Here is a 13,879-nt window from a genome sequence, read left to right on the forward strand (position 1 = left end):
TTCACAAAAGTCTCTTTTTTCTTCCTTCCAGCTGAATGTGTCTGATGATTTCAGCAGTGATATTATGGCCAGTGCAGCAGCTGGTGAGTCTTTATTACTCTGATACATCCTGTCCCAGTGGGCACACATCACACAGATGTTCAGGCCTTCAAACCCAATCTGAGGCTCTACTGGAAAAGACAAAGCAGAGTCAGGTCGGATTATAACTGTTTATTTTTCATATAACATTATAATACAACATGTCACATCACCTGTAATTTTAATGACCTAAAATTACCCACCAGCACTTCCATCAGCATGAAGGAGTAAGAATTTAAATTGTTACAGGCCTGAAGAAATAAGTCACACTGTAGGTTTTCATCAAGTAATCGGGTATTAAGAGTATTTTAGAAGAAATGAGACACAAAGCACAGTGTAGGTCATTTTAAATAGTTGGTTACAGTACACATCAAACTGAGATAAGAGCCGTTTTTTCTTTGTTATTACCTGGAAAAATGAAGCCTGTGAAACATCATCGGCTGAATGATGCGCACGTTTGCAAAGTACATTTCTCACTGCTGTGCACAAAAATACATCAGCTTCAGAAAAACCTGTGAAACAAGTTTTGACTCAAGTGAAATTCTTGTCCATTAAGTCATTGTGATATCAAATCCCAAAGAGGAGGGCTCATCTGAGGACTACACCAAGCGTCCACCCTTAGAAGCTGTGGTCAGACTGTGCAGAGACAGATCCTCGTGGAAGATGAAACTTGATCACGCAGAGATGTTAAAGCACTCGTGTCAGATTGTAAAGGAGAACAATGGAGAACAAGTGAGCTGTGACAGATTTGAGACTGAGGATCCTGCTTTAACCAAGACGTCCGAACAATTCAAAGTTTCTGATGAAAGTAGTCTTCAACCCTTTAAATTGAACATGAACACGTGTATTAGGTCTTTTTGAGTAATTGAACTGAGCTGAATCTGCCACAGTCATGCAGACGGCCCTCGTTTTACTTCATTGAAACACTTTATAAAAATCTGAATAATTCAGGCTTAATAAAGAGAACCAAAGGAATACATTTCTCACTTGATGTAGAAGAGACGATTATCATTATTACATCATTACAAAAATGACGAGTGGAACCAGTGAAAGTGGAACTGATGTGCTTTGTTGTTTTGCAGGAAAGTATCAGAACTGTTTTTCATTTTGTTTTAAAGATCCTGCAACAAAAGTCAAAATTCGTGGAGAGAAACAGTTTTGTCTTCTTTCCCCTGAAAGTTTCTCCTGTTTTCCAGAAACCTGAATGAAAACAATTTGTTGTTGTAGTGTTACTAAAGTAGTACTTTTACAAAATCTGTCAGCTGCAGATTTTTCTTTTTATAAGTTTTATATTCAGATAAATTATCTGACATCATTACATTTCTGATGAATCTTGTATTTTTTCAAAGACTTCAGAGAAATTCAAATTAAGCAAACAGCTGATTGACCCGTTTCACATGTCATCAGTTAAATAGCAGCTCCTCTCTGTGGGGCTGATTACTGCTAATTAAAACGATTGAATGACTGATTGATGACACTATTCTGTCAATTCTGTGACTGAAAGCGTGTCAGTGTGAGTATAAACACATGAGGAAAAGACTAATATCTAATATCACTTGTTTGAAATAGACCTCAAAATGAGTTTTGTCCATATTCTGCATGAATCAAAGAAAGTTTGAAAGTTTCCCTTTAATTTTTGCTCGATGACACAATGACAGCGCAGTCAATGCATCTCACCACGAAACTGTTTTGTATAGTTTCAGTCATTATGCAAATGTCCTGGTTATAAGACCTGACCTGCAGTCAGCTGAGACTGAAGATGAGTGACGAAGTTTTTTTCCTTCAAAAAATGTCCAGATGAACAGAATCAACTTTTGGGGAAAATTTTTTTTATTATTTGTTTGTGATAAAATGTAAGAATGACAATAAACTCTGTGAAGATGCAGTATTTGTATACTGTGGGCCAGTGGATGAAGTGATGTAAGGAAACACATCATGATTAAAAGCACTGTGGAGTAATCTAATCGTAGCTCTGGCTTTGCAGCCGTTACAGAGGAACCACATTTATCTTCCACTTACTGTATTTTAAAATAAAGTCAGAGGTTTCCTGATGATTCTTCTGTCCATCTCTTTGTGGACACTAACGTAGGCGTGTGGATTCAGTGATCAGAACTGTGTGATTTTATGGTAATGACACGAATGTTTTAGCGTCTCACACAAAGTTTGCTTTAGGCCTACCAAAGTCGTCCCAGGCCTGCAGTAACTGTATCAGTAACTGTATCAGTAACTGTATCCCACGCTCTGGCAAAGTTTTCCACTCCTTGAGGCACCTGCAGGGAGAAAACATCACAGGAAGTGAGCAGACATCCTGATGAACAGAAGACTGCCATGATTCAAAACTCCATTCAGACCTAGTTTCTTATCAGATAGAGAAATAAAATGAGTGTAAAAGCAAAATTCCTCCGCCTGGGCTGCCGTGCACCTCAGCATATCTGCTTCAACGTGTGACCCCACCCCTCCCCGGACAGTCGAGGATGAGTGCACTAACATGCCTGCAGCCTGACGTTTTAATGAGTGTTTGATGGAAAATGACAATGGCAGAGTTTGTGCTCTCTCGTCCAGTCAGTGCTGTTCTTCACGCCTGTCTCATCAGCACAAACACTTTAAAGGGGACAATCTAGGCCTTCAGCAATAATACAGATGGCAATGTATTTAAAAATCTGACCTTCAAGATCTTAACTTAAAAAAAACAAACAAACATCTGTCACATAGGAAAGAAGCATCAATATCTGATGAGCAGGCATATTAACTTGGCCTTAATGTGTTTTATTTGGTGGTGTTTGGTGCAGTTTTCTTGTTTTGTGGGGTTTTTCAACAGGAGATGGGGAACTCTAACATGTTGTTTTGTTCACGTTTGTGCATCTTAATTTTTAAGTGAAATGTGCTTTATACACTATATGCATATAAGGCACCCTTTTCCTTTGTGTGATGCATTTTTCTCTGTTTTTACAAAAAGGGAACAAAGGTGTTTAACTCAAACTTGGATGATCTTGTTCTTACTGAGGTGATGTGAAACATGCATTCTTTTTTTGGTAATGTGCTGGAAAAGCTTGAAAGCTTGAGCTTTTTTTTACATGCATATCTTGTCATGGTCGTTGACTCAGCGTTTTGTGTTTTGTGATTATTTTCCTCTGTTCTAGTTATTCTGTGTCCTCCCCCCTTGTGTCCGGTTCGGGTCCTAGATTTCCTGTTTTGTTCTGAAAGTCTGTGTCTGTTGTCATTGTGTTCAGCTTGTCTCCTCCAGTCCTCATGTGTATTAGGTTCAGCTGTTCTTCCCTCCTGTGTGTGATTACCTGATTACCTTGTGTGTGTGTATTTAGTGGGTGTTGGTCTGTGTTTGTTGTCGGCTCGTCTGCGTTCATCTGTGTATCTCTGCATTTTTGGTATCCTCCGTCAGTCTGCGTCTCTCTGCCTTTCACCCTGTGTCCTGAGGATTTCTAGTTGCTCTTTAGTTTTCCTAGTTTAGGTTTCCGTTAGTATGTCTCATGATTCGTTGTCTGTTCTGCCACTGTCACCTGTAAATAAACCCTCACTCATATCATCAGTCGGCTGTCTGCATTTTGGGTCCTCCTTTTCCTCCACACCACACGGCTCAACCCGCCAGCTGTGACATATCTGATTAAATGAGGTTTTTATAATGAGTTTTTGATCCAATTTTCAAAACACTTTAAATGTGACCTGTTCATTTAAAAACTTCTCTTTAACAGGAAGAAACCTCCAACAGAACCAGGCTGAGGGAGGGGCGGGGCCATCTGCCACCACGAGGGGAGTGAAAGGGCAGGAGACACAACATCCACATGAAGATCTCCTGTTTACATTCACAGTGCTGAATATGTTTTAAAGCTAAAGTTTAGTCAGTAGGAGATAGATGATGTTTTTACATTATGTTTCTGCAAATCATTCTCTGTTAATCTGAATCCAGTCAAAACCTGCTGAAATGGGATTCATCAGTAGAATTCAAATAAAGGGTCAAACAGGAAATGAGCTTCCAGCAGCACAGATCTTGTTCTTTGCAAACAGATTCTGTATTTTCTGTCTACATGGTTCCGCCCACCTGCTGCGACGCAGACACACCATATCGTCGCTCTGTGGCAAAGTGCTCACAGTTACTCCTGATGCTGTGGTACGTTATCTCTCTGCCCACCCAGCTCCTGGCCTCTGTAACAATGACGTCAGCTGGGCGGGGATTATGGGTGGAGTCCAGGCTGTTGTTGATTTGCCACTGGTCATTTCCCACCACAGCCCTCAGATTCTCCTCCCTCACAACCCCCCTCTGAGTTATGACAGTGATGCTGTTGAAACCTGCAAACACATGAAGGATAAACTGGGATCAGAAGTAAAGGCTTCATGATTTCATCCTTTATGCTATGAATCAGTTTCATGTGTGATGTCATTTAAGCTTCTGCTTCCAGACTGGGAGGAGTTAAGCTGTGGGGGGTGTTGTGACAGGTGTGTGCGGGACTTACTGGGCACGACCAAGTGAACCACAGAGCCATCACCAACATACACAGCCCAGTGCTGATAGCTGCCACGGAAGATCTCTATCAAGTCCCCGCGCTGTGGCCTCCGACCATTCTGTGATTTACAGACAGAGAAAATGTTTGAAGCTGACTGTGCTCAGTGACTGCAGCACATTGATGAGAGACTTCCAATTAAACAAATCAATCAATCAAAGCACAGCAGTAGACACCAGAAGCAAACGGTTTTCTTACCATGTCAGTGGGTACTTCGTCCACAGACCTCGAGCTGCTTTGATGTTCAGAACCTGCAGGAAAAGATCATTTTATAAACCAAATCCATCCACAGACAGTATCAACCTAATAACACACACGGTGTTAACACGATCAATCTCCTCTGAGTATTTACAGTCAATGTTTGGGGTTACTGCCCTCACATGTGGGTGAAATCACTGAGACATAATATGTCAGCACTGACTTGGCTGAAGGTTAATCGAGCATCCTTAAAAATGATGATGATAATGAAACAGCAGTTTACATGTGGCATCTTTCTTCAGAGCTTTAATTTTCACCTTCTGTTAAAACTGAATCAAACAGGTGTTTCTGGTATTTAGCTTTATCACTGATATGTGGACATCAAAGATCAGTGTTAGCAGAATATTTTAACTCAAAATTAAACATTTTGAATTTGTAGTGCACTTTACATGCAGTATAAAAGATGGATGTAGCCACTGATGTCACTCGTTGGCTCTTGTTTTGAAGCCTGGAGTGATTTTACTGTATGATCTGTGTGTTTCATAACCAGGTATGAAGAACATGGATCTGACTGTGAACCTGACTTTTGATGGCTTGTAGTCAAACAACAGCTACCTGGTTTTTTATCCATTACAATCCTCTAAAATTATTATAATTTACAAAAACCTCATAAACCCGTCACAAATGTGTTTCTTGAAGTCAACATCAGAGGAGCTGAGGCCTTTTTCTCCTACACTTTAATGCAACTGTAAGTCTTAACACAACGTGATGTGTCACGATATTTCTACAGTTGCTTCTCTTTTTACACAGAAAGCTAAAACCAGCCTTTCATGGCTGTTATAAATATTTAACATCCTTTATTAAAAACATAATTAAACCCTCATAGATGAAGAAGACATTGGCATCTCTTATTTTGAAAATCTGCTTCATGTTTTAGCAATCTGCCATTTGACTGGACAGTTTGACTCTGTTTGTAATCAGACTGTGACTGACCAATAAGAATCAGTCATGGGTCAGAGCTCCTCCCCTCTGCCTCCAGCAGAGTTTCAGGGTTAAAGTGTGAAGGACTCACGAGATGCTGATGTCGATGTTGATGCTGTGCTTCCCATCACCAACTGAACTTGAGCAACGTGAACTACAGATGAGAGGAGCTGCTGGGCTTTCTGGAAGAATTAAAATTCAGTTACACAAACACAAACTTTATTAATGACTCTGTTTATCTTCACAGCAGGATTTTTATGACCAATGAAGCTGAATTTACATTTCAGGAAAGGTTAAACTGTGAATGTCCTCAGACTTATATAAGAAACCTCTGCAATGTTAAATTAGGTGAGTCAGTAAATTATGTGACGTCAACAGTGACATAAGATAAGAAATGACATCTTTACAGTGCTTTTTACTTTAAACACCAATGAAGGTAAAGATCAAAGCTGACGGGTTAAAATAAACCAGAATAAATTATTTAAATAAAACTAAACTCATCTTTAGAAAAATATCCTTAGTTTGGTTATATGCAGTGTATAAACCGAGAAGACCTGCACTGTCTCGGGTTACTTTCAGTTTTGTGTGAGCCAGCGTGAACTGTGTCTGTTTCCTCTGTGGTTATGAAACGTGTCTTAAAAACACGCAGCTGCTGTACGAAGGTCACGTTCTGCGCATGTTAAGAAATGTTGGGGAATTTTAGCAGCATGGAGGCCGTTGGCTTAATTCACAGTATAATTTAGCATGCCAGGCCAAAGGCACATGGTAAAAGTATTAATCAATATGATCTAATATGGATAAGTAAAATAAATAAAAATATTAAAACAAACAAACTACTAGCATTTCTTTGTCCTCTCCTTGAATTCTGTCCTGAGCTTTTCTGAAGCTGAGACTTCCTTTCTTTAACAGCACTGAGCTCTCCACCAATCACAGACACGGGGACTGCAGACAAACTCCATCTCTGATGAAAAGGATTATTGTTGAGGTCATAGGAATCAAACCTGCACCCTTTGGACACCACGGCCCCAGCTGCAGGCCCAAGGCTGGAGCCCACCAAAACAACTCCCTGATAACGACTGTGTGATGACTATTCTTCCCGCCCTATGAAGGACACCTGGATTGGCTGGAGGACTGTTTACTTAGCCTGATAGGCCGAAGGACACTGTCTCAGCTAAACTATGGACACGCACACACACACACTTACACTGATAAGCACTCACTCATCCCCCTCCCTTTCCAACGCCTTCGATGCTTGTGCCCTACCGGGGATGATAGCAGTCAACTGGACCAGCACAGATGCTGCAGGACTGGATGCGCTGTCTACGCCGGCTCTCTCTTACCCTTTACCCGCCCCTGTTGCTTGTCTCGTGTTTCTATGGTGTATTGATAGTCATGTGCTTTTGTGCTGAGGTGTTTTTTCTTTTATCAAACTGTTCTCCCACTAGGAGCTCAGTCTGAGTGGAGTTTTTTTTTCTCCTCCTCTTACCTCATGTAGTGTATTTTCGTTGTTTTTTTCCTATCAGCCTACCTTCTGACATGTCTGCCCAATGTGATGTTTGTGTAAAGTTGGTCAGAAGGTTCCTTTGTGAGTGCGCATGCGCCATTAGCGTGCTGCCTGCTGTAACCCCTAATTTCCCTCGGGATGAATAAAGTATTCTGATTCTGATTCTGATTCTGATTGTTTTGGTGGCAGCTGCTCTTTGGCTGAGTCGGAGACACCCTGTAGTGTGTTTGACACCAGCGGCAGTGTTCGTGTCAAACACCTCTGAGCTCTTTCAGGATCACTGACCAGATCAGAGTGAGAGATTCAGAAATGTACCTGAGAGGCACAGTTTAATAAAGAACAAATCTGATGGTTGCTCCAGGTGACAGTTAGATGACAAAGAAGGAAGCTGTCACATTATTTTCTCTTTCTTTATTGGAGCTTCGCTCCTGTGGTTGGCGGTTATGATGTCGGCGCTGCTGTGTTTGCTGCTCAGCACCGGGTCAGTAAAGAGGACCCGTCTCATATCAGAGGAGTCACTGTTCCTCCGCGCGCACACGTTACCGGCCACTCGTTTACGGAACATGAACACGCCTACGTCATTCTCGCGCTCCAGGTTTAAATCCTGTCTCACTGAGCGTTTCATGATAAACTCGGGCTGGAAACAAACAGAAAAGTCTGCAGAGCCTCTGTTTTATGAGCTTCTTCGTTTTTCCATAGCTGAGATTTTTTTTTATTTCTTTGGTAAATGGCATAGCGCTTTTACTAGTCCCGCCTAAGGACCCCAAAGCGCTTTACACATCCAGTCATCCACACACTGCTGGAGGCAGCTACAGTTGTAGCCACAGCTGCCCTGGGGCAGACTGACAGAAGCGAGGCTGCCATATCGCGCCATTGGCCCCTCTGGCCATCACCAGCAGGTGAAGTGTCTTGCCCAAGGACACAACGACCGAGACTGTCCGAGCCGGGGCTCGAACCGGCAACCTTCCGATTACAAGGCGAACTCCCAACTCTTGAGCCACGATCGCACGATGTTTGATTTTCTTCTCACTGACAAAAATATTAACAATAAAACTTTCACTCACGCAAACCTCACCTCGGTGCAAGATACAAACATTCAAACTCGAGTTTGATTTTGGAAATATCTTATATTTCTATACGCCGGTCAGACCTCGTGCAGCTGATCTAATGATTAATGATTATTGTGAAGTCAATCACGTGCCCGCTTTAAATGATAATAATAGGAACTGAAAAAACAATAAAGAGTAAAGTTTAGTTCACTGACCTGTTGACGCTGCGGTTGAAACCGAGAGTCAGAGTAACGTTTCGAGGAGAGGAGGATGAGGCAGTACCGGAAGTCTGTAGGAAAGCGCGCGTGTCCGTGTAAAGAGCAATAACTGTGCCACGCTATAATATGTAAAACAGACCTACACAAACACAAAACATTCATCCATGCAAACAATGTTTCAGTGTCTCTTTTGTCTCTTTTTCTGTCACTCAGGATTTTTTTCTAGTTTAATCTGCACAAAAACGGTGAAACATTCGAGCTGAAACATCGGGCTCCGTGTCTCCATCCACGTGATGTCACGCATTTCACCAGTCACTGTGTCCGTGGACTTGGAGGCAGCTCGTGCTCCAGGTTCAAACACCTTCATTAAAAATCTTGTGTTTAAGGCTTTGAAACATTTAAAAGACCAAAATGTTTAAGACAAATAAATATTTCATATCTGAGGCGCATGTATGAAACACGCTGTTGTACTCAGAGTTAAATCCCTCAGCTTTCAGGTTTGATCATTTTTATTGTATAAAAGTCAAACTCAGACTGTTACTGGCAGCACAGAGGGGGTTTCTGTGGAGCAGATCCACAGACTGACTGTGAAACTCAAAGTGAAACTCAGCTTTTATTACTTTTCTTTCTAACGTTAAAGAATCATTTACACAAACTGGAGGAGACGACAGAAACAGCAGGCAGGTGTGGGAACAGCTGTGTCCACATGGTTTATGTCCATGCAGACGGTTAAAGACACCGAGACACTTCCTCTTCTTCACTTCACCCACTCACTGCATCTGTGTTTTTGCCCCTGAGGTGTGTCTCTGACGTCTTGTGTGCAGCACAGTTTTGCTCTCCTGCATCCATGTTTCTAAGAGTCACGTCTCTATATAACACATCTATGATCGAATGATAGATCTGAGCAGTTTCCTCTGAACAACACATCTGCTGAAATCTGACGAGATGATGCTGAACATGCAGAAATCTCATGCGGCTTCATTGTGGAGTTGGACAAGTGCAGTCATGTCACCATCTCAGCTTTTAACCCTTTAAATCTGGTTAATGTGTTTATTTTACACAGTTTGAGACCTCAGTGTTCCCCACTAACAAAATGGAGCATGAAACTACGTGAAACACAGATAAGATTAGATTTCTTTGCACTTCCCATTCTCAGCTGTAGCAGGAGACTCATCCCTGTGCATCAGTGCCAGTATTTCTGTTGTTGGTAAAAGTGATTGACCATCTTGCCAAGACCTTATTGGCTGTGGTCCAAAGAGAACCCCAAAGTCTTCAATCTTCAAAACACGAAGGCCCAAACTTTATTTATTCATGTCACCCTCAAAGACAGCACATGCTATTGATGCACCATCGAGAGTATTCAGTCTGTCTGTGGTTCTGTCAGCCATCCAGGACCTCTGCAGGTAGACAGGTCTGAAGATCCTCTCTGGTTCCATCCACCACAGCCGTACACTTCACAGAAGCATCAACAGCAGCAGATGGAGGAAGAATTTCTAGCCACAAGCCATCACTGAGCTGCTGAAATATTGGACTGTTTACACCAGGGGTGGGCAGCTCCAGGCCTCGAGGGCCTGCAGCTTTTAGAGCTCACCTTGGATCAACACAAATGGATCAAATGATTAGTTCATTTCCAGGCGTCTGGAGAGCTTCAAGACATGTTGAGGAGTCATTTAGCCGTTTAAATCAGCTGTGTTGGATCAAGGATCATCTAAAACCTGCAGGACACCGGCCCTCGAGGCCTGGAGTTGGACACCCCTGGTTTACACAATCACTGTACACACTGTGTGTATGTACCACTACCTCTGCACTACAGCTGCTACAGTATTTTTTAGGAATCTGTATTTATTTATTCTTATTCTTTATTCATATATGTTATTTTTTATTTATATAGTTTATCTTATTTTTTATCTAAGTCTTACTTATGTGCAGTTTTCTGTGTGCAATATTGAGGAGGCCGAGTATTTCATTGCTGGCAGTGATGTGCCATTGTTGCCTGTTTATGACAAACAACAACTTGAAACTTGATCTCTCAGATAATGGAGAGGATGTAGTGACTCATCTGTGAAATATCATTTGTGCAAAATCAAATAACACTTAGGTGCATTTTTCTAAATGTTAAATAAAGAATAGAAAACACCTTCAGCTTCTGTGGCAAATTAATTATCTCAACATCAGGCTGTCCTCTGCTGCTGAACATGATCAAATATATTAGCATACACACAGGTGGGAGCAGTGGCGGTCCTAGCCTGTTTGGTTTGGTGCCCCGGGCGAACACACACACACACACACGCACACCCCATATTAAGGATTGCACATTAACATAAAACTGTTGTGGGAACCACACTGAATTTCACCAGAGAAACATAGACACACACACACACACATATGAAGAGAGAGAGAGTATGCATACTATGCAAACAGCTACCAGACAGCCATCATCATTCGTCACACAATGAGAACAGGACAAATCAACAACTGACAATTAATATTAGAATCTGTAACATAATGTATTGTTTGGAGTTTAGTCTGTTACTGTTGCAATTTTTACCATTTCTTCTTGGAGCAACTGTAACCCACATTATTTCCTTAGGGATTAATAAAGTATTCTGATTCTGATTGTTTCAGGATGAGCTGCCATTATCCAATCACACATCTGCTTACCTGCATCTTTTGTTTCTCCTCTTCTTTTCTATTTTTTCTAAACTGAGCACCTGATGGCTTTGAACTTTTCTTGTCCATCTTTTAATTTTGCACTCCAGTATGAACACAAATCCCCCAACTCGAGGATCACCACAACATAACCTAACAGACCTACATCTTAGTTCACAGATTCACTTTGTCGAGGGTTTATTTCTGAGATTTCGCACAACCCAGGATTCAAATCATGAATACATGATGGGCTTGGATTTACAACATTATGAATGAAATGTGCTCTATTTGGAAGCAGCCGGCCCCTCCCCTTTCGACGGGTTGTGTGAGACTTTAAATCATCAAACTGTAAATTTTAAATTGTTATTGATCCTTTACCCCGAGTCCTAAAGTGTAGATTTATTTTCTTACTCTTCTTATATTTATTGTTTGTTTACTTGCACTGCTGTAACTGGAGCCTCGTCGTCTCGTCTCTATATGCTGGACTGTCTGTAGCGGAGATGACAATAAAGTTTACTTTGACTTCAGCAGCGCGCACGCTCACTGAGGGCTCTCGCGCTCACTTTTCGTGTGTAGAATTTTGAAAAAACATTTGTGCAAATTATAAGTTTGTATCATGATGTCTGCTGTTTTTGTGGTTGTTGGTTTGTTTTTATTTTGTTTTATTTTGTGAGTTGGTTATTCGATGCTGCTCCCCGCCGCCCCGCCCCCTCCTCTCTGCGCCGCAAGCAGCAGGTGCACCTCGCAAAAGGAGGGCGCCCCAATGGGCGATAGAAAACCCATCGGTGCCTGTGGCATTTCCAATATGCGCTGATGTCGGGCAGCATGAGTACGAGCAAAAACAGTTCAACAAGTTCAAGTTTTTATTTTTACAGGTAACAATGGCATATTACTACCAGCAGTTAAATTCTTAGGCTCAGAGACCCTCAATATTGCACACGAGTAACACATACTGAATTGACTGGTATGAGTGTGGATGCTTCTGTGCCACATGATGAGTGTGTGGCTGTGGTCACAGAGGATCCTCAGGCAAAAAAAATTAAAGGTGTCTGTGAAGAAATCTGCCAGTTTGAGAGCAGGACTGGGATGTTATCTGGTCTGTGTGTTTCTGTGTGTGTTACTGTAAGTGATTAAAAGTGAACAAAGTGTCGGCAGTAAAAAAAAGAGTGTAGAGTAGTTTCTGTTTCTGCTGTGGAAATGTTCTTATCGGCTGGAGCTAAAAAGCAGAGTGGCTTTGGGGACAAAGGTGGCGCTCCTCCTCCTCAGTCCTGCAGGAAATGCAGCAGAGGCGCCGCCCAGAGGGGAGCCATTGAAATGCAGGGTGAACAATGTGAGAGGGGTCACCACCATCTCTTTGGTGTTGCTCACGTTCAGTTCAAGTGTGGAGCTGTCACATCACTCTACAAACTCCTGCAGAGCGGCCCGTGGTGCTGTGAGGGCCTGACAGCAGTGACAGAACTGTGTCGTCAGCACATTTAACCAGGTGACAGTTGGGCTTTTTAACCCATGGCTTCTGCTTAGAGTGAGTCTGTACAGTAACCTGTGGTATGATGTCATCAGTGTATTCACTGATGCATTGTGTGCAATCATTCACACTATTGTTGGCAACAGCTTGAAAAAACTTACCACTCAGCAGTGCAGAAGCAGTGACGCAAGACGATGGCGGTCCAGCATTGAACCGAGCACATGATTGGCTGCTCACGCCTCAGCTTCTGCTTATAAGCTGGTAGCAGGACGACCGTGGGGAGATCTGATTTGCTGAAGGCTGGTTGGGGGCGGGCACATGTGAACGAGGTACTTTTGTTCTCACAGGAACACCAGCCAAGCCGGGAACTGAGGAGGAATTCAGCCATTTCTCCGTATAGTATCCTGATGGAAAGTCATCCTGGTCAGCAGTTCATCCAGCTTGTTTTCCAAAGTTAGGATGTTAGCTAGAACAATGGTGGGAAGTGAGGAATGGTGCTGTCTGTTCATCAGCTGGACCATGACCCCGGCTCCTTTCCTCCGGCGTAGTTTCTGCTCAGGGGCATTTGTGTGGTCGAAGGTGATCTGTGCCATTTAAACAGCACGTTTCCAACAGCTCATGCTGCACAAAGTACTTTACACACTAAAATGCAACTAAAATAAGTAAAATGCGCAACAATCATGCAATACAATTTAAAAGAGAAATAATAATACAATAAGAAAATAAAAAACAACAACGACTAATCTGTTTAAACAAAAAGTGTTCGGGTCAATGTGTGCTAAGAGACAGTCCGTAAAAATGTGTCCAGTGTTTGTGCAGATTGAATATTTAGACACAGACTGTTGCAGAATCTGCAAGTGTTAAAAACACGAGGAAAACTCGTGAAACTGAGTATGATGGCGATCATGGCAGCCATCCTCATCGGCGCCATCTGATAATCTAAAACACTGCATTAACCATGAAAAAACCCACTGCCATCTTTACACACAGCCCCCTGTTTTACTCCCCAATTATGCAAATGAACACAGTTTTAAAAACAAACATTTTGATTGACTTTCTCAATCAAACTTTACAGGCAGCTGAAATCTGGAACTCATCCGCGACTCATCTTCATCCTGCCCCAAGTGGAGGAGTTCAAGTATCTCGGGGTCTTGTTCGCGAGTGATGGGAGAAGGGAGCCGGAGATCGACAGACGGATTGGGGCTGCAGCTGCAGTAATGCGG

General features: G+C 42.2%; 1 protein-coding gene across 1 annotated transcript; it reads right to left on the reverse strand.

Annotated features, from left to right (window-relative positions):
- Positions 1-1,517: 1,517 nt before the first annotated feature.
- On the reverse strand, positions 1,518-8,610 carry LOC147318094 (phospholipase A and acyltransferase 3-like). The gene is made up of 6 exons (XM_086257781.1): positions 8,540-8,610; positions 5,863-5,953; positions 4,791-4,843; positions 4,545-4,653; positions 4,133-4,380; positions 1,518-2,348 (listed from the first exon to the last, which is right to left on the reverse strand). Exons 2-6 carry the CDS (start codon positions 5,897-5,899, stop codon positions 2,253-2,255), a joined length of 543 nt encoding a protein of 180 aa, XP_086113907.1. The 5' UTR covers positions 5,900-5,953; positions 8,540-8,610; the 3' UTR covers positions 1,518-2,252.
- Between the last annotated feature and the right edge of the window lie 5,269 nt (positions 8,611-13,879).

The sequence above is a fragment of the Aulonocara sp. 'chitande type north' Nkhata Bay genome, linkage group LG12, assembly GCF_057382095.1.
Source record: "Aulonocara sp. 'chitande type north' Nkhata Bay isolate Kocher_YH1m ecotype deep benthic linkage group LG12, A_spYH_male_GT1.1, whole genome shotgun sequence".
In the NCBI taxonomy this organism is placed as follows: domain Eukaryota; kingdom Metazoa; phylum Chordata; class Actinopteri; order Cichliformes; family Cichlidae; genus Aulonocara; species Aulonocara sp. 'chitande type north' Nkhata Bay.